General features: G+C 40.4%; 3 protein-coding genes across 3 annotated transcripts; 1 reads left to right on the top strand and 2 right to left on the bottom strand.

Annotated features, from left to right (window-relative positions):
- The first annotated feature begins 179 nt into the window (after positions 1-179).
- On the top strand, positions 180-7045 carry wdr83 (WD repeat domain containing 83). The gene is made up of 10 exons (XM_047366068.1): positions 180-367; positions 698-812; positions 1385-1505; positions 1764-1869; positions 2345-2393; positions 2691-2817; positions 2947-3014; positions 3187-3295; positions 6269-6383; positions 6597-7045. Exons 2-10 carry the CDS (start codon positions 710-712, stop codon positions 6756-6758), a joined length of 960 nt encoding a protein of 319 aa, XP_047222024.1. The 5' UTR covers positions 180-367; positions 698-709; the 3' UTR covers positions 6759-7045.
- A 172-nt stretch (positions 7046-7217) lies between these two features.
- LOC124868622 (persephin) lies at positions 7218-8292 on the bottom strand. The gene is made up of 2 exons (XM_047366069.1): positions 8152-8292; positions 7218-8062 (listed from the first exon to the last, which is right to left on the bottom strand). The coding sequence occupies exons 1-2, from the start codon at positions 8228-8230 to the stop codon at positions 7605-7607; spliced, it is 537 nt and encodes a 178-aa protein (XP_047222025.1). The 5' UTR covers positions 8231-8292; the 3' UTR covers positions 7218-7604.
- A 14015-nt stretch (positions 8293-22307) lies between these two features.
- On the bottom strand, positions 22308-23884 carry LOC124868320 (transcription factor IIIA-like). Its single transcript, XM_047365466.1, has one exon. The coding sequence runs from the start codon at positions 23882-23884 to the stop codon at positions 22781-22783; it is 1104 nt and encodes a 367-aa protein (XP_047221422.1). The 3' UTR covers positions 22308-22780.
- Positions 23885-23886: the final 2 nt, after the last annotated feature.

Here is a 23886-nt window from a genome sequence, read left to right as displayed (position 1 = left end):
TGAAGTCCAGCTTAATAAGTATGAGGAAGGGGTAACCCTTCATCTTCTTCTACCTGTTGCTTATTGGCAATTGGCAAACAACGTAATGGCGCATTACCGCCACCAACTGGTAAGAAGTGTAGACCGAATGTCTAAGTGGAAAGCCGTTTTTGATCTTTTATTTTGAAAGGAATGTTGAACTCCCGGTGTGCATTGCGTCCGCCTGCTAGCTTCCAGTGCTAGCAAACATAGCAAGTGAAATGTTGGACAAAATGTGCTGTTGACGATGTACAAAACTGCGGATAAATGTACTTTTTCTTTAAGTGGTTTAAACATATATGAACATGTCCTTCCCTGAAGTATTACTTGGTTAAAACTGTTCAAATAGGTAAGATGCAAAAGTTACATTTAACTTCAATGAAGTAAAACATTAAGGATCTAAATGGTTTTAAAAGTCCGTATATTTTTTGGCTTATCCATAAATTCATGTGGTAATATTTTAGGTCATATTTTTGTCAAAAAATTTGCCACAAATGAAATGTAACTTGTTCTCGTATTTTGTGCAGGATTTAAAGCTACATTAAATGTAGCATAAAGAAAGTAAAACTCATTCTGATGTAGCTTTATTTAATTGAGATGGAATCATAATGTTGAGCATGAAGTTGTTGTTTGAGGTACTTTGTATCTAAATGTTTCCCCGATATGCTTCACCTCACAGGTCCTTTAAACGATGGCGTTTCCTCAACCCAAACCTCAGCCTCCTCAGCTTCCTCAGCATCTTTTGAGGACCATTGACTGTCAGCAGGGAGCGGTCAGAGCCGTTCGCTTCAATGGTAGAGTATATAATCTTAGCTTAAAGACGTTTGACGATTGTTTTTTTGAGATCTGCTGCTTTTTCCACTCCTTGTATCTTACCATTTTCAGGTGCTGTGGATGGATTTTAATTCACAAAGCAGCAGAAATTACTATAAATCAGTTTTATGTCTGTGAAACAGTATCATTGCCAGTCTTACTACTCATAAACATAACAGATCATTTGAAATTAATAAAAGAGGATTACAGATAACACATTCAATTATTTGGTCATATACAATTGTAGATTGCATTATAAACAATATTGTAGATGTCTCAGAATTTATACAAACGCATAAAACAATACAGCAGGTTGTCGCAGTTGCATTCTTAAAATTTCTGGAATTTAAAATCCATGTAGGAAAGACATGTGATTGCAAATTATCAGCATGCACACGTTAAATAGTTTAATATTACTTGCACTTCAATTGATCAAAGCTAAGCAGGTTGCTGTGGTGTTATTTTGGAAAAACAAAAAAAGGTTTGAACTCTAGAACGCATTAAAGCCATACTCTCATGTCCCTCTGCCTCTTGTTCCCTTTACTTTGATCAGTTGATGGAAACTACCTGTTATCTTGTGGCAGTGACAAATCCCTGAAGTTATGGAGCGTTGGCCGAGGGACGTTACTAAAGACGTACAGTGGCCATGGATATGAGGTCCTGGATGCTGATGGGTGAGGAAGATTGTTTCAGTTTTCTCAAAGGGTTTTCAGAAACATTTGTACACATGGTGGAAACAGTATGGGTTCAGAGAATTTAAAGATATAAAAATGAATGAAAATGCAGCAAATGTCAAGACAAAGATACAATTGGCCGTATTCTCTTTATTCACGTGTTTTAGATGATGATTAGAAAACTAATTGTCCCACAAAAAACCAACACACTCACCACAAGAAAAAAATTGGTATTTTCCTTACTTCCTGTTTCCACAGCTCCTATGACAACAGTCAGCTTTGCTCCTGTAGTTCTGACAAAACAGTGATTCTGTGGGATGTCGCAATGGGTCAAGTCACACGCAAGCTCAGAGGACATGCTGGGGTGAGATTTGCTCTTTTTAACTAGGTGTTTAATTTTTCCTGTCCTGTAATAGATTTTAAAGGGCACATCAAATCTTCCATGTGACTCCATATTTTAGCAATTGAAATAGGGCTGCAAATCTGTTGACTATTTTTCCGATTAATCGATAGCAAAAGGTGCTTAATAAGAGATTTTGTTTTACTGAATTTGAACCAGGTGAAGCTAAAGCTATGCCGCTTGAGGAGTTCTGGATAGAGCATATTTACAGACAAAGAAGGTTTTCATATATCTTTGTACAATTTTAGCCTAATTTCTGATCTTTGGTTGATCTTTCAGCAAATGGCATGTTTTACAGTCTGTATACTCCAGTTAAGGAATATTTGATTACTAAATTAGTTGACGATTATTTCAATAATCAGTTATTCACGATGAATCCGACTAATTGTTTCAGCCCTAAACTGATCCATGTTTTATCTGTAAAATGTTCTCTATACAGAAAGTTAACTGTGTGCAGTTCAATGAGGAGGGATCGGTCATTTTATCTGGTGAGTCGTCATTGGTGGAAAATGTCCATTACATGTGTGTACTCTCAAATAATGCCATTTTAAAGTAGCTTTGGGTTACTGATAGAAGGTTGTACATGAATAGTGCTAATTGGCCATTTATGCGATTTCATTTTTTTGTATAATTTTCTGCATATGTGAGTTCCCATTGTTTAAACTTTTAACTTTAACTGTAAATTTTGAAGTGTTTCAATACCCTTCTCTTGTTGCTTTCATTACTGTTCTTTGTGTGGTTTTTTCACCTCAGCTGAAGCTCCTTTGTCTTCCCCCATGATCCAGGCTCCATAGATGGCACTGTGAGGTGCTGGGACACCAGATCCAGAAGAAATGAGCCCATCCAGGTTCTAGATGAGGCCCGCGACAGCATTAGTAGCCTCAAAGTTGCACAACATGAGCTGCTCACTGGGTCAGCAAATCATAAATAATTACATTTACTGCAAAAAACGCAATTTCTCTCTTAGAGTTATAGTGTGTTTTTGACTTTGAATCATAGACTTTGCAGTTGCTTTTTTTTTTTAAAAGATCTTGTGTTTAGGTCGGTGGATGGCAGAGTGAGGCGTTATGACCTGAGAATGGGACAGCTTCATGTTGACTTCATCAGCAGTTAGTAGCTTTGTTTCAATAAGATTTTTATGAAATTGTTTGGAGCAGAAACAATAAATACCAAACCTTTTATTGTTGGTTGGATAGGTAGATGGAGTTGTACTTGTAATTGTTGTGATAGCAGTTTTTCTCTTACAGAAGCCAGTAAGCTGTGTATGCCTGTGTGTTCCAGGTCCGATTACATGTGTGTGTTTCAGTCAGGATGGCCAGTGCACCTTGAGCTCCAGTTTGGATTCAACAGTACGACTTCTAGATAAGACCACCGGGGAAATGTTGGGAGAGTGAGTGCTGAACATTTAATATTTGTTTTCCTGTCATGCCCTTAATGTTTACTATTGAGACAAGCAAAAAGTCTTGTTTATCTAATAAAAACTTTAAAAAAATGTTCTAAAGATGCTTAACTGCTGAGTTAAAAGTAAGTTTACACAAGTAAGATTGTATGTGTTAGCAGGTTGGCCGATCAGACCTTAAAGAAAACCAAAAATGATGTATGTACTGCAAAATTAAATGTGTGTACACACGTGGACAAAATTGTTGGTACCCCTCGGTTAATGAAAGAAAAACCGACAATGGTCACAGAAATAACTTGAATCTGACAAAGGTAATAATTAATTAAAATTCAATGAAAATGAACAAATGAAAGTCAGACATTGCTTTTCAAATATGCTTCAACAGGATTATTTAAAAAAATAAACTCATGAAACAGGCCTGGACAAAAATGATGGTACCCTTAACTTAATATTTTGTTGTACAACCTCTTGAGGCAATCACTGCAATGAAACGATTCCTATATCTGTCAATGAGACGTCTGCACCTCTCAGCAGGTATTTTGGCCCACTCCTCATGAGCAAACTGCTCCAGTTGTCTCAGGTTTGAAGGATGCCTTTTCCAGACAGCATGTTTCAGCTCTTTCCAAAGATGCTCAATAGGATTCAGGGCTCATTGAAGGCCACCTCAGAATAGCCCAATGTTTTCCTCTTAGCCATTCTTGGGTGTTTTTAGCTGTATGTTTTGGGTCATTATCCTGTTGCAAGACCCATGACCTGCAACTGAGACCAAGCTTTCTGACACTGGGCAGCACATTTCTCTCTAGAATCCCTTGATAGTCTTGAGATTTCATTATACCTGCACAGATTCAAGACACCCTGTGCCAGATGCAGCAAAGCAGCCCCAGAACATAACAGAGCCTCCTCCATGTTTCAAAGTAGGGACAGGGTTCTTTTCTTCATATGCTTCATTTTTCCATCTGCAAACAGAGAGCTGATGTGCCTTGCCAAAAAGTTCCATTTTTGTCTCATCTGTCCATAGGACATTCTCCCAGAAGCTTTGTGGCTTGTCAACATATACAGTGAGGAAAATAAGTATTTGAACACCCTGCGACTTTGCAAGTTCTCCCACTTAGAAATTGTGGACGGGTCTGAAATTTTCATCTTAGGTGCATGTCCACTGTGAGAGACATAACGTAAAAAAAAAAAAAAAAAAATCCAGAAATCACAATGAATGATTTTTTTAATACAATTTATTTGTGTGTTACTGCTGCAAATAAGTATTTGAACACTTGTGAAAATCAATGTTAATATTTGGTACAGTAGCCTTTGTTTGCAATTACAGAGGTCAAACATAGTTTGTAGTTTTTCACCAGGTTTGCACAAACTGCAGCAGGGATTTTGGCTCATTCCTCCACACAGATCTTCTCCAGATCAGCCAGGTTTCTGGGCTGTCACTGAGAAACACAGAGTTTGAGCTCCCTCCAAAGATTTTCTATAGGGTTTAGGTCTGGAGACTGGCTAGGCCACTCCAGAACCTTGATATGCTTCTTGCGGAGCCACTCCTTGGATATCCTGGCAGTGTGTTTCGGGTCATTGTCACGTTGGAAGACCCAGCTACGACCCATCTTCAATGCTCTAACTGAGGGAAGGAGGTTGTTCCCCAAAATCTTGCAATACATGGACTCGGCCATCTTCTCCTTAATACAGTGCAGTCGTCCTGTCCCATGTGCAGAACAACACCCCCAAAGCATGATGCTTCCACCCCCATGCTTCACAGTAGGGATGGTGTTTTTGGGATGGTCCTCATCATTATTCGTCCTCCAAACACAGCGAGTGGAATTAAGACCAAAAAGTTCTATTTTGGTCTCATCTGACCACAGAACGTTCTCCCATGACTCCTCTGGATCATCCAAATGGTCATGGGCAAACTTAAGACGGGCCTGGACGTGTGCTGATTTAAACAGGGAAACCTTCCCTGCCATTCATGACTTTAAACTGACATCTTAGTGTATTACCCACAGTAACCTTGGAAACAATGGTGCCAGCTCTCTTCAGGTCATTGACCAGCTCCTCCCTGTAGTTCTGGGCTGATTGCTCACCTTTCTTATGATCATTGATACGCCAGGAGGTGAGATCTTGCATGGAGCCCCAGTCTGAGGGAGATTGACAGTCATGTTTAGCTTCTTCCATTTTCTAATAATTGCTCCAACTGTTTATCTTTTTTCACCAAGCTGCTTGACAATTGCTCCATAGCCCTTTCCAGCCTTGTGGCGGTCTATAATTTTGTCTCTGGTGTCTTTGGTCGTAGCCATGTTAGTAGTTAGTGTCTTACTGATTGTGTGGGGTGGACAGGTGGCTTTATGCAGATAACGACCTCAAACAGGTGCTTCTAATTTAGAATAATAAGTGGAGTAGAGGTGGACTTTTTAGAGGTGGATTAACAGGTCTTTGAGGGTCAGAATTGTTGCTGATTGGCAGGTGTTCAAATACTTATTTGCAGCAGTAACACACAAATAAATTATTTTAAAAAATCATACTTTGTGATTTCTGGATTTTTTTTTAAGATTATGTCTCTCACAGTGGACCTGCACCTAGGATGAAAATTTCAGACCCCTCCACGATTTCTAAGTGGGAGAACTTGCAAAGTCGGCAAATTCCAATCTTCCTTTTTTATTATTTGTTTTCAACAATGGTGTTCTCTTTGGTCGTCTCCCATTAAGTCCACTTTGCCTCAAACAACGTCGGATGGTGCAATCTGACACTGATGTTCCTTGAGCTTGAAGTTCAGAAAGCACAGAAAATGTATTAGAAGTGATTCAAAACATTTTAAAATAACTTGCATCAACAACAAACGTGTCATCATTTAAAAAAGAGAGTAGAATTTAGCTGTTGTGAATGTTTTTTTGGACTTTCCTCTGGTTTGTCCAGAAACTAAATCATTTGTTTTGATGCCATTATTTTGTTTGCTTATGTGGCTTTGTGTAGATACACTGGACACAAGATGAAGGGCTACAAGTTGGACTGCTGCCTGTCCAATAAAGACACCCACGTACTGAGCTGCTCAGAGGACGGACATGTTTATTGCTGGGACCTAGTGGAAGTACGTATATTTTTTATGTCGGTGACAAACCTATACAGGGCTAAACAGCTTCACTGTCATCCTGAATATTTACATTTAGGGATGTAATTGTATGTGAATTGTATTATTAGTTTTCAAACCCAGTTACATTTTAAAGCTGCATATGATCTCTAAGGCTCTATAAACCTCAAAGCCAAATCTGACCACCTAATTTTTGTCTGTCTGAACTTGCAGGGATCTTTGTCTTTAAAGCTTCCAGTTGGAAAAGCAGTCGTCCAGTCGTTGTCTTTCCACCCTACAGAGACCTGCCTCCTCACAGCCATGGAGGGCCAGGTTCAGGTGTGGGGGGCACAACCAGAGGAGGCAGAGGATAATACCCTGCCTAGTAACAAATAGTGAATGGACTTGAATGGAACCACTGTGTTTGTACAGGATATTCCCTTCTGTTAGAAATATGCCATCTTTTTGTTAGAGAAAGAAAAAAATTTAACACGAACTGATGAAGTTCAGCTTCACTTTGATCTGATTCTGATATTCAACCTCTGTACATGTGTGCACAGAGCATTTAGGGGTTTGCTTCCTGAATCTGCTCTAAATTAAATAATATGGAAGCTTTTCCAGTAGATCCTTAATCCCGCCAGACATGATGTATTTGATCATTTATTAAAAATCTTTTCTGAACATTTGCTTGAGTGGACCTCGCTGATATTCAATTGAAGACCCCAGGTTTAAAGTTTGATAGAAATCACAACACACTGTAAATGAAACCACATCATCTTTAATGCATTTTTACATGAATGCAAAAAAAAGTTCATTTTCATTATAGAATTTACATATTGATGACTACATCACAAAATAAATTAATCTGTAAAAAATCATTAAATAAATAAATATCTTGTTTTTACATAGACACTTTTAAGTAGCTGAACCATTTAAGACCTTAATTCAGCATTGTTTGTAAAACAGACATTTCTAAAGAGCTTTATATTTTTTTAATTACAGGTTTTTTAAACATTTTTAAATAAATACATATTAGCTTATTTACAAATGTCTTGTAATTCAACTTAAAGCATTTGTTCAGCTTTACCCTTAATGGTATTGAAACATGATTCAGAGTAACACGAGCTGTTATTCTGTTCTTTTTCATTTTGGAGTAAATAACTCTTCTCCAAATAAGTTTGTCTCAAAAAATATCTTCAGTTCTCTCTCACCTGCTCTCTTAATCCATCTTAATCCAACTGTTTAATCTACACAGCTGCATCCTGCAGCACACAACTTCTCCACTTTGTGCCAGCGGTGGGAATTATCGAGGAAGGCCATATCTTCATAATGGGTGGGCCTGCAGCATGGGGCATTATGCCACGGCTCTCCAGGAGTTGGGTGTGGGAGCAGTCCACTGAAGAGAAGGTTGCTGAGCGTGAGGTCATAGTTGGAGCGAGCGTGAGGACACGTCCCGCTGCAGTACTTAAATAAGACAGTTTCATCCGAGTCATAGCCCAACCCCAGGTCTCGAACCTGCAGCAAGATGGAGCGCAGGCCGCACTGGGAGTCGGGAGTCGAGCGTCGTATCCGGACTGGGATTGTGGCAATGGGGACGGGAGATGGCTCATCTCCAGAGGTTTCCGTCTGGATTTCTTCTACAGTTAAATACCTGCTTCTTCTGTTCTCATCTTGAGATGAAAGAGAATTCTGCTTCTGGCCTGGAAAAGACATTCATACATCTAATAAGCACATTTCTTAACATATTTGTATTATTCCAAAAGCAATAGGCCACAACATCTCTACTTACCAATCAGTGACCTCAGCCAGTGGCCTTCACCCTTGCTGATGCAGAACAGAATCACGAGGACCTTAAAAAAGGGTTTCATGGTTAGGGGTCTGGTCTTCGTCAGTTCAATCCCTCAAAATGAACCAGAGAACTCTGCGTATGTCCTAGAAGTGATGCCTTAGATGGAGACAAGTCACGACCTCCAATATATATCCCTCTGAGATAAAGGGGGGTGAAGGGATAAGACGAGGAGGTGTAGGGGGGAGAACAGACACTAACCCATTACTTGCCTGCTGACTTTCTCGCTCACCTGAGGCTGACGGGGAGCGTAGGAGGGCAGGCGGGCGCTTGACCCAGAATTTGTCCTGTTGGGATTATGCATTGGTGTAAATCACCAGTTTATTCTGTAGAGTTTCCCCACAGGTGTTTTTCCAGAGGAAGCTGGCCACTAACAGTATGGTTTCCCAAAGGTTCAGGGGTTTTAGAAGATATTTTGGACAGTAAAGTTACCATAAATATGAGCGATAAATAAATCAAAAGATAGACATGGTTAAAAGCCAGACAGATATGCTCATGAACTAAATAACTTAGAGACAAAAATGTAGAAATTCTGGATATAGGAAATGTGAAAATAAAAATAAGTTTGCTAAAAGCCCTGCTGAGTTATTGTGGAATTACATTGGCCCCTGTTAGAGTCTGCTGCTTTTAGCCTCTAATCTCAGTCTACATGTTAAATCCAGGGGTCAAAAAAAAGGACATCAAAAGGTTCAGCAACAACAGCAAAAAAAAAAAACAGAACCAGAGTTTTATAATTAGAACACGACCTGGTGCAGAAGAAATTCCTCCTGAGCTCCTCCATAAATTGAGGGATTTCATCGGCAATGTGTGGCTGACGTAGAATATGTAGAATATGCATTATGCAATGATTTCAGGCCCCAAACAGGCAGTGAGTGGAATTCAGATATTGAGAAAAAAATGGAAATTGGAGACCCATCTCTACCATGAAGGTGCAGGGCAAACACCTCAGTTCCTTATTTGGCCAATCGTGTTAATCAGGCAGAGAACAGGATTGATTTTGAAAAAATTGTCATTTGATGTACTGGTCTCTCAGAAAATATATTTTGATGATTACCTGCTCACTGTGACACAAAATTGGGACTGTGTTTAGAGGTAAACCTTGTACAGTACTTTGTTAAAGTATTCATACCTAATTTTTCCACACTCTTCACTTGATTTCATTGGATTTTTATGAGATAGACAAGTAGAAAGCAGCACATAATTGAGTAGGAGGAAGTGGGAGGAAAAGGATCTTTTTAACAAATATAAATATAAAATGTATCTAAATGCACATACAGTGGCTTGTAAAAGTATTCATACCCCTTGAACTTTTCCACATATTGTCACATTACAACCACAAACATAAATTTATTTTATTGGAATTTTATGTGAAAGACCAACACCAAGTGGTATACAATTGTGGCGTTATCAAAAATTATAAATGATTCCTTTTTTTTTTTTTTTACAAATAAAAAACTGAAAACGACATTGTGCAAAAGTATTCAACCGCCCTAAATCAATACTTTGTGGAACCACTTTTGCTGCAATTACAGCTGCAGGTCTTTTAGAGTATGTCTCTACCAGCTTTGCACATCTAGTGACTGACATTTTGTTGCCCATTTTTCTTTGCAGAACAGCTCAAGGTCAGTCAGATTAGATAAAGAGCGTTTGTGAACAGCAGTTTTCAGATCTTGCCACAAATTCTCGCTCAGGTTTAGGTCCGGACTTTGATTGGGCCATTCTAACACAATATGTTTTGTTTTAAACCATTCCATTGTAGCCCTGGCTTTATGCTTAGTGTTGTTGTCCTGCTGGAAGGTGAACCTCTGCCCCCCTTTCAAGTATTTTGCAGACTCCAAAAGGTTTTCATCCAAGATTGCCCTGTATTTGGCTCCATCCATCTTCCCATCAACTCTGACCACCTTCCCTGTTCCTGCTGAGGATAAGCACCCCCAGAGTATAATGCTGCCACCACCATATTTGACAGTGGGGATGGTGTGTTCAGAGTGATGTTGAAATTTGATCTTGTCTGAACAAAGCACCTTCTTCCACATGTTTGCTGTGTCCACACCATGGCTTCTGGCAAACTGTAAACTGGACCTTTTATAGTTTTCTTTTAACAATGGCTTTCTTCTTGCCACTCTTCCATAAAGACCACATTTGTGCCGTGCACGACTAATAGTTGTCCTGTGGACAGATTCCCCAACCTGAGCTGTGAATCTCTGCAGTTTGTCCAGAGTCACCATTGTCCTCTTGGCTGCATCTCTGATCAGTGCTCTCCTTGTTTGGCCTGTAAATTTTGGTGGACGGCCTTGTCTTGGTAGGTTTACAGTTGTGTCATTCTTTCCATTTCCAGATGATGGATTGAACAGTGCTCCGTGAGATGTTTAAAGCTTAGGAAATCTTTTTATAGCCTAAGTCTGCTCTAAACTACTCCATAACTTTATCCCTGACCTACCTGGTATGTTCCTTGGACTTCATGATGCTGTTTGCTTCCCAATATTCTCTTAACCAACCTCTGAAGCCGTCACAGAACAGCTGTATTTGTAAAGAGATTAGATTACATACGCGGGGACTCTCTTTAGTCATTAGCAATCATCAGGCAACTTCTGAAGGCAACTGGTTGCACAGAGTAAAGGATGCTGAATACCTTTGCACACCGCACTTTTCAGTTTTTTATTTGTAAAAAACAAAAGAAATCATGCACAATTTCCGTTCCACTTTACAATTGTATACCACTTTGTGTTGCTCTTTCACGTAAAATTCCAATCAAATATATTTATGTTTGTGGTTGTAACATGACAACATGTGGAAATGTTCAAGGGGTATGAATACTTTTACAAGCCGTGTATATACAGCAGTGGCGATTGCTCTAAGACTGCAAGGGAAGCTCAGTTTCCCCTAAAATGTCAAAAAATAAGTGATCAAATATATACTGTTGTGTGTACATGTCATTGACTAAATATGCGCTACAACACGCTCAACTTTTGTTCAGAATCAGCTTCTTATCACTGGTAACGACGCAGCTTTCCTCTCACTCATTCCCGCAGCTTCACAGTGCTTTAAACTGAGTTCAATAGCGAAGCAAACATGCTGGGCTTTGTCCCGTCCATCGGACGCTCAGCGTCTCTGGGGGTCTATGGGGCAGTGGGCCGGCCTCAGCTGGCCCGGACGCTCAGCTTCTGCATGATGATTGGATGATCTGTCTGAGGCTGAATCCCTTTTTGATTGACAGTGAAATGAGCGAATCAGCGATCTTGAACTTGAGCTTCCCCTCCTTGAAAGACCAGCATCTGCCACTGATATACAGCCCCCTTTTACTGTGATTCCATTAAATAAAATCCAGTGCAGGCAATTGCCCTTAGATGTCATATAATTAGTAAGTAAAGTTGGATGTCTGTTTCATTATCTGAATATGGGAAGAGTAAAACCTACAGAGAAGAATGGATGTTCAACTAAACTGAGACCGGGCATAGAAAGCAATAACCTTAAAAAAGCAACTTTTGCTGCCCATCAATCTGGGAAGAGATATAAGCCCAACAAGTCCATTATTATGGAGTGAAAAAAATATTATTCATGAGTCGAAATCATTTAAGAGAGCTGCCAAACTTTTCAGTGGACATGCCAGCAAATTCACCTCATGGTCTTACCAGGTTTAGAGAATCAGCAAAACACACAAAATTTTCATGTCAGACTTTACAGGCTTTACTTCCCTTGGTATTGTCACAGTTTTTGTTTATACTTTCAGAAGAAATACTGCACAGTTATGGCCTGTTTAGAAGGGACAAATGGAGACAGACACTTTTCTCTAGAACAAATACTGCAGCATGGCTTAGTAGCATCTGAATGAAGCTCAAGACGTTTTCTGTCCCTCAGACAAAGGAAAACTAAAATAATAATGTTTGGCATTGAGGCACAGCACCACATTTCTGCAAAAAACATATGCATATTGACTCAAGCCCTCATCATGAAGCATGGGTGTGAGGGGTGAGGATCTTCTTGTGTCTTTAACCAAGGACCATTTGTGGTTAATCTTAAATAAACAATATGAAAACCCAATGAGTTTTATCTGCTAATGTGTACAACTCTTGATTTGAAGTAGAGTGTACTTTGATCATTTGGATGGAAACTGGTTTACACAATATAGTATCAAAAGATGCCAAAGTGTGGGATAAAACCTAAAAGAAAATATAGTTGGCTAGTTTATTGAAAAGAAAGGGTAAATACTTTATAAAAATGTGAAACGTATCACAACAGGGATTCTATTCAATGAATTTTGTATTTTTATTCACATAATTCCTGGCTCCTAGGTTTTTTTTTTTTTTTTTTTAGACAAACAAGGCATGTCCAACGAGGCTTTCAGAATATTTATTACTTTTAAACAGGCTCATCATTTAAAATGCTGTAGATGTGATTTACTAAGAAACCATCCCTAAATCCTGAAATAACACAAGCTTACAAAATTTACTGCAAAGAATTTTAGTAGTTCTTTTCAGGATAATGTTTTTGAGCTTGCAAATGATAAATGATTTGATAAAAATGAAAGAGAAGTCCAACAAAAAATAGAAGATTACTCAATCTCTGCAATAAATGTCACTCTTCAGTTTCTTTTCACGTTATCCAAAATCACACTTTAGCTCAAGTAGACAATATTTCCAAAATTAGGAACTGGATCTTAGTGTGCAGGTGAACTCTAGATGTTCGGAACATTATGTAGCAAATGATCTATACAGAACCTGGAACACTAGATGGATGGCTAGATGAGAGATATTTTTATGTAACAATACTCACTGCTGGAACCTGGACTATAAATTTCCCCTCACATTTAAATTGGACAGTACAAAAAGGTGGTATTAAACAGTTCAATCCTATTAATTCTAGCCAGTAGGTAAGAATTAAGGGGCTAAGGACCCCATAGTGTGCCAAGCAAATTGCTCCCACACATTGCATCACCAGCAGCAGCCTGAACCACTGGGACAAGGCTGAACGGATCCATGAATGCTTTGATGTTTTATGTTTTTTGTCTCCACAACTATCATTCACCGAATTTGATCTTTTCCAAAAGTTGGTTGTGTGTAAAAATCCAAGTAAATCAGCAGTTTCTGAAATACTCAGACCAGCCGATATGGCACCCCAACCATGCATTGTCACATAAATTCCATGTCTTCCCCATTTTCATGCTTGGTTTGTTTTTCAGCACAACATTTACGCCATGTGAAAATGCCTCAATGCACTGATTTGCCATTTGTGTTAAACAATTGAACAGGTGCATCTAATAAAGAGGCCAGTGGGTGTAGATATGATTATTAAAGGTGAACTCTAAAAGAGACTATCTCCCAACAGCTTCATGTTTCTGTGTCTACAGTTGCCAAAGTGATTAAAAAATATCCAGTTCATGTAACTGTAGCCAACAGGACATGGATGCAATAGGAAATGCAAACCTCAATTGAGCCGATGAATACTGTGGATGTCGAAAAAAAGCCAAGGAAACAGTCTAAAATGTAGCTGAACTTTATGGTACGTTAATCCCTGATCACACCGTCCGTCGCATTTTTAGTCAAAATGGGTTCCATGCAAGCACTCCACGTCTGAGAGAAAAAGACAAAAAGCCAGAATGGAACTTAAACCCAATGCAACTGACAAATGTCAAAGTTTCTGGCAGAATACTCTTTGGAGTGATGAGGTCAAGCTGGAGTCTTTTGGATTGTCTGGATTCTAAACTGGTTCAGATCAGTTTTTTTAATGTCACTTGTGGCCTTCATTTGACCGACAGTTGACCGACAGGAAATGGGGTGGAGAGAGAGGGGAAGACATGCAGCAAAGGTCAACTGGCTGGGTCTCAAACCCTCGACCTCTGCAGAGGTACTCGAGGGTTCATGGCAGTTTGCCCAACCAGTCCACGTGTGTTTTGTGGACCTGGACAAGGAATTTGACTGTATCCTGTTGTGCCCTGTGGGTGGTGCTCCAGGGGTATAGAGTCGGGGGCCCTTTATTAGGGGGCATCCGGTCTGTGTACAAGCGGAGCAGGAGTTTGGTCCGCATTGCCGGCACTAAGTTGGACCTGTTCCCGGTGCATGTTGGACTCTGGCAGGGCTGCCCTTTGTTACCGGTCCTGTTCATAACTTTTATGGATAGGATTTCTAGGTGCAGCCAAGGGGCGGAGGGGGTCTGGTTTGTCGACCGGTGGATTTCGTCTCTTCTTTTTGCAGATGACGTGGTCCTGCTGCCCGCCTCTAGCGAAGACCTACAGCATGCGCTGGGGCGGTTCGCAGCCGAGTGTGAAGCGACTGGGATAAAGATCAGCTCCTCCAAATCTGAGGCCATGGTTCTCGAACGGAAAAGGGTGGCTTGTCCTCTTCAGATTGGAGGGCTATCTTGGGGTCTTGTTCACGAGTGAGGGAAGAATGGAGCGGGAGATCAACAGATGGATCGGTGCAGCTGTCGCTGTGCCGGTCCGTTGTGGTGAAGAGACAGCTAAGTCAAAAAGCGATGCTCTTTATTTACAGGTCGGTCTACATTCCTACCCTCACCTATGGCCATGAACTTTGGCTCATGACTGAAAGAACGAGATCCTGGATACAAGCGGCTGAAATGAGCTCCATCTGTAGGGTGGTCGGGCACTCCCTTAGAGATAGGATGAGGAGCTCAACCATCCGGTCCCGGATGAAGTGGAAGACGACGAGTACGAGTATGATGAGTAGTCATTTTTATGTTCACCTTGTAACTGTACAGGGCATAATGAGGTCTCAGGACTACCAAGGCATGTTGATGTGAAACACACAGAAGGCTCACCCTCAGTCATTTGTCCTGGCTCCTCCAACAGAACAATGATGAAGAACATACAGCTAAAAGCACTGTAGACTGGGCAACCTGAACATCTATGTAAAGGTGACCAGTCCATCATAGTGTTTTATCATTTTAAAAACATTTGGCTCAAACTTTCGCAAAACCGGATTGTTTATGGTTCTGAAATTGTATTTTATTTGGCACAAAAGAGACATCTTTAGAGTTTTACAGCTCACTTACTTAGTTATGCTTGCCTTGTTCAGAGTACATAACAAGGACTTCACATACATTAATCTGCAATCTGGAAACCTACACAGACATTCATGTAACTAATATAATGAGTGCCCTTGTCAACAACTGTTGCACTTTTTCTTTCATTAAGAGTGGAAAATAAGGACAGAAAGTGGCTAAGGACCAGACGTCTTCACATTCCCATGGATATAGAAGGCTTTAGGCAGAGTGACAGATAAGAAGACAAAGGGAAGCCAGAAGAGGTGGTGGGAGAAATACAGTGGAGATAAGGGAATCCTTCTGGATTATTGTCTGAAGAACTAGTCTGGTATTCAGTATAGTCAGAAAAGAGGAATGAGAAGAATTTAGCATCACTTTCCGGAACTGTCAGAAAGAGAGAAAAGACTAAAATAGTTGACAGCATTTCACACATTATCAATTATCCTGATATCTAATCATACTGCCTGGTGTTGTGTGTTTACAGTAATATTACAGCAAAAGTTATAGAAAACAAAAAAACAAAAATTCTAGACTTTTAATTAATCTCACTTCTATTTCATTATCTCTCTCGCTCCCTGAGAGAGTGCTTATTCTACTAAACAGATATATTCTTGAACTAATACGTTAAACCAACACAAATTTAAGGAATCTCAAATGGACATTTGAACTGCATTCTCTTTATACAGGGAGGATGACCAGTCCCTCTACTTCTCAAGAATGTGTCCAGAAATGATCCCAAACAGAACTACAATAAAGAACTCAAATAACTAAACTATTTGGTCTCTAACTCAATCATACATCACACAATATCAATAACATTTCAATGGGTAATGGAAGACCTGGTCTCCATTATATTGCAAGTGTCCCAAACATTTCTTTAACCCATTTTAGCACTGCCATAACACAGAGAAGATGCAGAGAAATATGGACGTATGCTGCTGATGTATCACTGAACTAACACAGTTTTAACAAACAGTCAGTTTTTTTCTACCGCTTAGTGGGTCATGGGGGAGCTGGTGCCTATCTCCAGCAGTCTATGGGCAAAAGGCAGGGTACACCCTGGACAGGTCACCAGTCCATTGCAGGGTAACACACATACAACCATGCACACACCTAAGGGCAATTTAGATTGACCAATTAACCTAACAGGCATGTCTTTGGACTGTGGGAGGAAGCCAGAGTCCCCAGAGAACCCACACATGCACAGGGAGAACATGCAAACTCCATGCAGAAAGACCCCTGGCCAGGAATTGAACCCAGGACCTTCTTGCTGCAAGGCAACAGTGCTACCAACTGCACCACCGTGCAGCCCATTGTAACAAACAGTCCATGCTAAACTGATCTGACAAATTCACATATAGACTTTAGAATGGTTGTATATTTTCTCATGTTTTTCCAACTGACAAACTACACTACCAGTCAAAGGTTTTAGATACACTTTCTCACTTAATGGGTCTCTTTATTTTCATGACTATTTACATTATAGATTCTCACCAAAGGCATTAATATGTGAATGAACACACATGGAATTATATAGTAAACAAAAAGCGTGAAATGACTCTCAGCATTTTTATATTTTAGATTCTTCAGAATAGCCACCCTTTGCTTTGATTACTGCTTTGCACCCTTAGCAAAATGAGCTTCATGAGGTGGTCAAAATACAAAACATATTTTACATATTTTTTTACAATTTTTTGTTTTCCTACATAATCTCATATGTGTTTGTTCACAGATTTGGTGCCTTCAGAGAGAATCTACGTACAATGTAAATAAACAATGTTGTTATAAACATAAATAAAACCATTAAATGAGAAAGGGGTTCTAAAACTTTGCTATGGCAAATGAACTGCTAGAAGGTGTGTTACAGTACAGGTCCTTCTCAAAATATTAACATATTGTGATAAAGTTAATTATTTTCCATAATGTAATGATGAAAATTTAACATTCATATATTTTAGATTCATTGCACACTAACTGAAATATTTCAGGTCTTTTATTGTCTTAATACGGATGATTTTGGCATACAGCTCATGAAAACCCAAAATTCCTATCTCACAAAATTAGCATATTTCATCCGACCAATAAAAGAAAAGTGTTTTTAATACAAAAAATGTCAACCTTCAAATAATCATGTACAGTTATGCACTCAATACTTGGTTGGGAATCCTTTTGCAGAAATGACTGCTTCAATGCGGCGTGGCATGGAGGCAATCAGCCTGTGGCACTGCTGAGGTCTTATGGAGGCCCAGGATGCTTCGATAGCGGCCTTTAGCTCATCCAGAGTGTTGGGTCTTGAGTCTCTCAACGTTCTCTTCTCAATATCCCACAGATTCTCTATGGGGTTCAGGTCAGGAGAGTTGGCAGGCCAATTGAGCACAGTGATACCATGGTCAGTAAACCATTTACCAGTGGTTTTGGCACTGTGAGCAGGTGCCAGGTTGTGCTGAAAAATGAAATCTTCATCTCCAAAAAGCTTTTCAGCAGATGGAAGCATGAAGTGCTCCAAAATCTCCTGATAGCTAGCTGCATTGACCCTGCCCTTGATAAAACACAGTGGACCAACACCAGCAGCTGACACGGCACCCCAGACCATCACTGACTGTGGGTACTTGACACTGGACTTCTGGCATTTTGGCATTTCCTTCTCCCCAGTCTTCCTCCAGATTCTGGCACCTTGATTTCCGAATGACATGCAGAATTTGCTTTCATCCGAAAAAAGTACTTTGGACCACTGAGCAACAGTCCAGTGCTGCTTCTCTGTAGCCCAGGTCAGGCGCTTCTGCCGCTGTTTCTGGTTCAAAAGTGGCTTGACCTGGGGAATGCGGCACCTGTAGCCCATTTCCTGCACACGCCTGTGCACGATGGCTCTGGATGTTTCTACTCCAGACTCAGTCCACTGCTTCCGCAGGTCCCCCAAGGTCTGGAATCGGCCCTTCTCCACAGTCTTCCTCAGGGTCCGGTCACCTCTTCTCGTTGTGCAGCGTTTTCTGCCACACTTTTTCCTTCCCACAGACTTCCCACTGAGGTGCCTTGATACAGCACTCTGTGTCTTACCCTCTTGCTTGAGGGTGTCAATAGTGGCCTTCTGGACAGCAGTCAGGTCGGCAGTCTTACCCATGATTGGGGTTTTGAGTGATGAACCAGGCTGGGAGTTTTAAAGGCCTCAGGAATCTTTTGCAGGTGTTTAGAGTTAACTCGTTGATTCAGATGATTAGGTTCATAGCTCGTTTAGAGACCCCTTTAATGATATGCTAATTTTGTGAGATAGGAATTTTGGGTTTTCATGAGCTGTATGCCAAAATCATCCGTATTAAGACAATAAAAGACCTGAAATATTTCAGTAAGTGTGCAATGAATCGAAAATATATGAATGTTAAATTTTCATCATTACATTATGGAAAATAATGAACTTTATCACAATATGCTAATATTTTGAGAAGGACCTGTATTAAAACAAGCATGAAAGACAGTTTACATACTACCACTGATTTAACATTGTTACTGTAAGCAGTCATTTTATGACCGGTGTTCTCAAAAAATATCTATATCTGATGCATTTATGTGTTATGTAGAAAGGTATGCCAGCATGTGGCATACATATGGCATGCAAGATGACACAAAGGCATTCCATGAATACTAATTAATAGAGGTGTGCTGTACATTCCTGAATTGAGCAGGTCAGACAGTCAGCCCATATAGGGACCGTCTGAGCTGAAAAAGGGGCAGGAATGTGGGGAGCAGACTTCCAGTAAGTGGAAATATTCATGGAGGATTTAGCCTTGGAATCTCAAACATGGAGCGACTCCTGTTTACTCTATAAATCAGCTGGTCAGGCCTGAGATGCTCAACCATTTGTCACGAAGGCACAGAAAAGGAATGTGCAGGTTTCTGCTCCAGCTTCTCTGTGGATTGGGTAATTGAACAGAAATAAAATTACACTCTGGTTGAAGAGAGCACCATCAGATGATGATCATAGAGTGGTGTCACACTGGCAGTCAATATCTTTTGGTGTAATTATCTCAGATATGCTAGGTGAGAGCTTTACTGCACTAAAGTGGGAGGAATTATATTTATCTTTGTTGCTCTCTGTTGTGGGTTTTAATCCCGAGAAATATCCATAAAATTTAGTAAGTATGGAAGTAAACTGCAACTACACACTTACTGACTGTCTTGCCTGCTGTCTGCGCACATTCAGTCATCCACTCTGGTCAGAGTACCAAATAAGCAGATTTTTAACAGTTAATTAATTTCAAATAGTCATAGGCTGATTTCCAGTGTCAACGTATACCAAGATTAAAAAGTGAGAATTTAAAACCGCTACAATTTCCCACTATGGGTCCTCTATTGATTAGTCCTTTTAATGAGATGTCATTAATTCGCCAGATTTTCCAGCACAGTGCTGCCCTTCCACTGCACGTTGCTACAGACTGTCAGTCAGCTGGCTCAAAGAAGTCTCCCACACTTTTCCCTTTTAGAAGAAAGACAAAGCTGCAAAAGACTATTTTGGTCACAAAAAACATGGACAATCTTGTGAAAACTGAATCAGCCCAGCCTATCACATTAAAGCAACACTGTTTTAAAATTACGCTCTCTGCTCCACCACCAGACTGCTCAGGGTTGTTCTGTGAAGAGCAAAAAGGTAAAAGCTATAATATGTTTCATAATAATCCACATTTACTTGAAAACCACAAACAAATTCAGCAGGTGTTTACTCTATATTGTTGCTTATATCAATGTATTGAACAAATAAAGCAGTTACAAATATTGTAGATAACATTAATAATAATTTTACATTAGTTAGGCAGCACTAGGAATAATAGCTGTTTTTTTTTCAGTTTTAGATAAATGCATTTAGATATGTTATACCTTTCTGAGTCTTTGCACAACTACATTGATATTTTAACTAAAAATTATCACAGAAAGAATCTCATATCAGCTCAGTGCCTAGTTGCAACAAAAAGTCTTCAGTTTAATAAAGTGATCCTCAGAAGCAGAACTAATTCAGTATAAAATTATCCAACATAAAGTGAAATACACACAATTTTTTTAACCCTTATTGCATTTTTACATTTGAGTCTATTGTCAGACATTCTGTATGAATCTCTAAACTGAAATCACGTTGAGGACTGTCTACTGCTGATTCTGCATATTAGGAGAACATGCTAGATGTCATAAGGTTGGTGAATGCTGCGGTGGCAATCTGGCAGTGTTAATGTCCTTCTGCTTTGGGTTCATTGCAAACATAGGCCACTGATAGTGAGTCATCTACACAATCATTTTCATGTCCATTAAGTGGTAACATTGAAAGCTGCGTCTAACTAAATCTGCTGTTCTAGCAAAGAAACAAATTAATTGTAGTTTCTTTATGACTTTTCCAGAAAACCATAATACCCACCTGGAACGTATTCTGCTGGACTGAACAAACATTTTCAAAAATAATACCAACATAAAGAGCCTGAATGGTACCTTTAAACAAAGCTGACATTTACTGCTGCCCTAGCTGTTCTTTGCAATGCTGATCTAGGATACAGTGATACTGCAACAATGATACATTTGTAATCTGTTGCACGTTCTAGGTTCTTCAAAGCAGCCACCTTTTGCTTTGATTACTGCTCCGCACACTCTTGGCATTCTGTTGATGAGCTTCAAGAGGTAGTCACCTGAAATGGTTTTCACTTCACAGGTGTGCCCTGTCAGGTTTAATAAGAGGGATTTCAAGCCTTATAAATGGGGTTGGGACCATCAGTTGTGTTGTGCAAGAGGTGGATATAGTACACAGCTGATAGTCATACTGAATAGACTGATAGAATTTGTATTATGGCAAGAAAAAAGCAGCTAAGTAAAGAAAAACAAGTGGCCATCATTACTTTAAGAAATGAAGGTCAGTCAGTCCGTACAATTGGGAAAACTTTGAAAGTGTCCCCAAGTGCAGTCGCAAAAACCATCAAGTGCTACAAAGAAACTGGCTCACATGAGGACCGCCCCAGGAAAAGAAGACCAAGAGTCACCTCTGCTGCGGACGTTAAGTTCATCCGAGTCACCAGCCTCAGAAATCGCAGGTTAACAGCAGCTCAGATTAGAGAACAGATCAATGCCACACAGAGTTCTAGCAGCAGACACATCTCTAGAACAACTGTTAAGAGGAGACTGTGTGAATCAGGTCTTCATGGTAAAATAGCTGCTAGGAAACCACTGCTGAGGACAGGCAACAAGCAGAAGAGACTTGTTATGGCTAAAGAACACAAGAAATGGACATTAGACCAGTGGAAATCTGTGCTTTGTTCTGATGAGTCCAAGTTTGAGATCTTTGGTTCCAACCACCGTGTCTTTGTGCGGCGCAGAAGAGGTGAACGGATGGACTCTACATGCCTGGTTCCCACCGTGAAGCATGGAGGAGGGGGTGTGATGGGGTGGGGTTGCTTTGCTGGTGATACTGTTGGGAATTTATTCAAAATTGAAGGCATACCACAGCATCTTGCAGCGGCATGCTATTCCATCCGATTTTCGTTTAGTTGGACCATCATTTATTTTTCAACAGGACAATGACCCCAAACACACCTCCAGGCTGTGTAAGGGCTATTTCACCAAGAAGGAAAATGATGGGGTGCTGCGCCAGATGACCTGGCCTCCACAGTCACCGGACCTGAACCCAATCGAGATGGTTTGGGGTGAGCTGGACCGCAGAGTGAAGGCAAAATGGCCAACAAGCATCTCTGGGAACTCCTTCAAGACTGTTGGAAAACCATTTGAGGTGACTGCCTCTTGAAGCTCATCAACAGAATGCCAAGAGTGTGCAAAGCAGTAATCAAAGCAAAAGGTGGCTACTTTGAAGAAACTAGAATATAAGACATATTTTCAGTTGTTTCACACTTTTTGGTTCAGTATATAATTCTACATGTGTTAATTCATAGTTTTGATGCCTTCAGTGTGAAGCTACAATATTCATAGTCATGTAAATAAAGAAAACTCTTTGATTGAGGTGTGTCCAAACTTTTGGTCTGTACTGTGTGTGTATATATATATATATATATGTATGTATATATATATACACACACACACACACATTTATAAATCTCTTAACTCATCTGACAAAGTGAAAAAACTAGTTTTCAAGTTTAAATTTATTTTTTTCTGTACAAGTTAAATTATCGGGACATTTTACAGTTTTTGCAAAAAATAAAATAAAATTGTGTCCACTACCAAAGGGCAACATTACATAAGGAACCTGAAGAAAGAAACATACAAAACAGAATTTAATCAACTGCTTTCAATTGTGACATTGAAATCTCTCTGTTGAATAGACAAGGACATTTGCTTTGCCCACAGTGGCAGATGGGATAAGGTCCAGCCTCATTTTTCTCTGAACATGAAGTAGGTACAGAGAACAAATAACTCATGGAAATATTAAATGGCTCCAAAAAATGTCAAACTCCCAAGATACATGCATATTTTTTTCACATTACACATGTGTGTGTACATATAAATACATTTCCTTCCATTCTCTCAGTGACCATAGATAAAAATACATTGTAAACTCTTTTATAAAGTGTCTTCATTCCTTTTCTTCTATAGAAATCTACACTGATAAAGGATTAGCCATGACATTTGTGAGTCCATGTGTCTCTACAGCAGGGCCACACATTAAAGACGTGTCCTGCATGAGGGGCACCAACACAACAGGACTAGGTTGCTCTGTTTTCTCTTTAGAAGTCTCACGCTTTAGCTCAGGTTCTCTGTGCTTTTTGTATACCACTCTCTTTGTTTCACTGTAGCCACTCAATCTAGAAGCGATAGATCTTTTTGGTCTGCTCTTCTTCAGCTTCCTTCCCTCCGGATCATGGACCACGCTGTGTCGCTGGAGGCTGCGTTTCATGGCAAAAGCCCTACCACAGCCGTCATAAGTGCAGACAAAGGATTGCAGGTTTTCGTGGAAAGAGCTGATGTGGCTCTGCAGGTTGAAGATGGTGGTGTAGGACCTGCCACAGCCTTCCCTGGGGCACTTGTAGACGATCCTGGTGTCAGAGTGAACGCGCTGGTGCTGGTGGAGGAACCAGGAGTCCTTGAATTCCTTGCTGCAGTGCTCACACCTCAGAACCGCCCTGTGCTGCTCCTTCCTGTGCTTCAGTAAATCCGTCCAGGTCTTCCCTGTGAAGGGGCAGTCCTCCTCCACGCAGGGGTAACCTCTGTGTACCTTCTCGTGTCGCTTCAATTTACTGGGGACGGAAAATCGCATCTGGCAACCCTCATGGGTGCACTGGTAAGGGGGCAGCTGCCTATGCTGCTCACACATATGGGCCCTCAGCTGCTTGTTTTTCTTGAACTCCAGCCCGCAGCCATGGAACTTGCAGGCGTATTTCTTCTGCTCTCGGCCGTGGATGCGGCTGACGTGCCTTCTTAGGTTCGTGCTGGTGGTGAAAGCCTCCGCGCAGCCCTCCACGGAGCAGCGGAAGGGCTTCACGCCGCTGTGGCTGAGCTCATGGCGGGCCAGGTGGTAAGGCGTGCAGAAGGACTTACCGCAGCCCTCGTGGTGACACGCGTGGGGCCAAACCCCCGTGTGTTTACATAAATGGGCGTCCAGTTTCCACTGCCTGTTATAAACAGCCGAGCAGTCGGGAAAAGAGCAGAAGAAGCGTTTGTACGGCTCCGTTTTGGTTGCCATTTTCAAATAAACAGATTCCATAA

The sequence above is a fragment of the Girardinichthys multiradiatus genome, chromosome 5 (genome assembly GCF_021462225.1).
Source record: "Girardinichthys multiradiatus isolate DD_20200921_A chromosome 5, DD_fGirMul_XY1, whole genome shotgun sequence".
NCBI lineage: Eukaryota > Metazoa > Chordata > Actinopteri > Cyprinodontiformes > Goodeidae > Girardinichthys > Girardinichthys multiradiatus.
The sequence above is the reverse complement of the archived record's forward strand: the minus strand, read 5'-3'. Positions and strand labels throughout refer to the sequence as shown.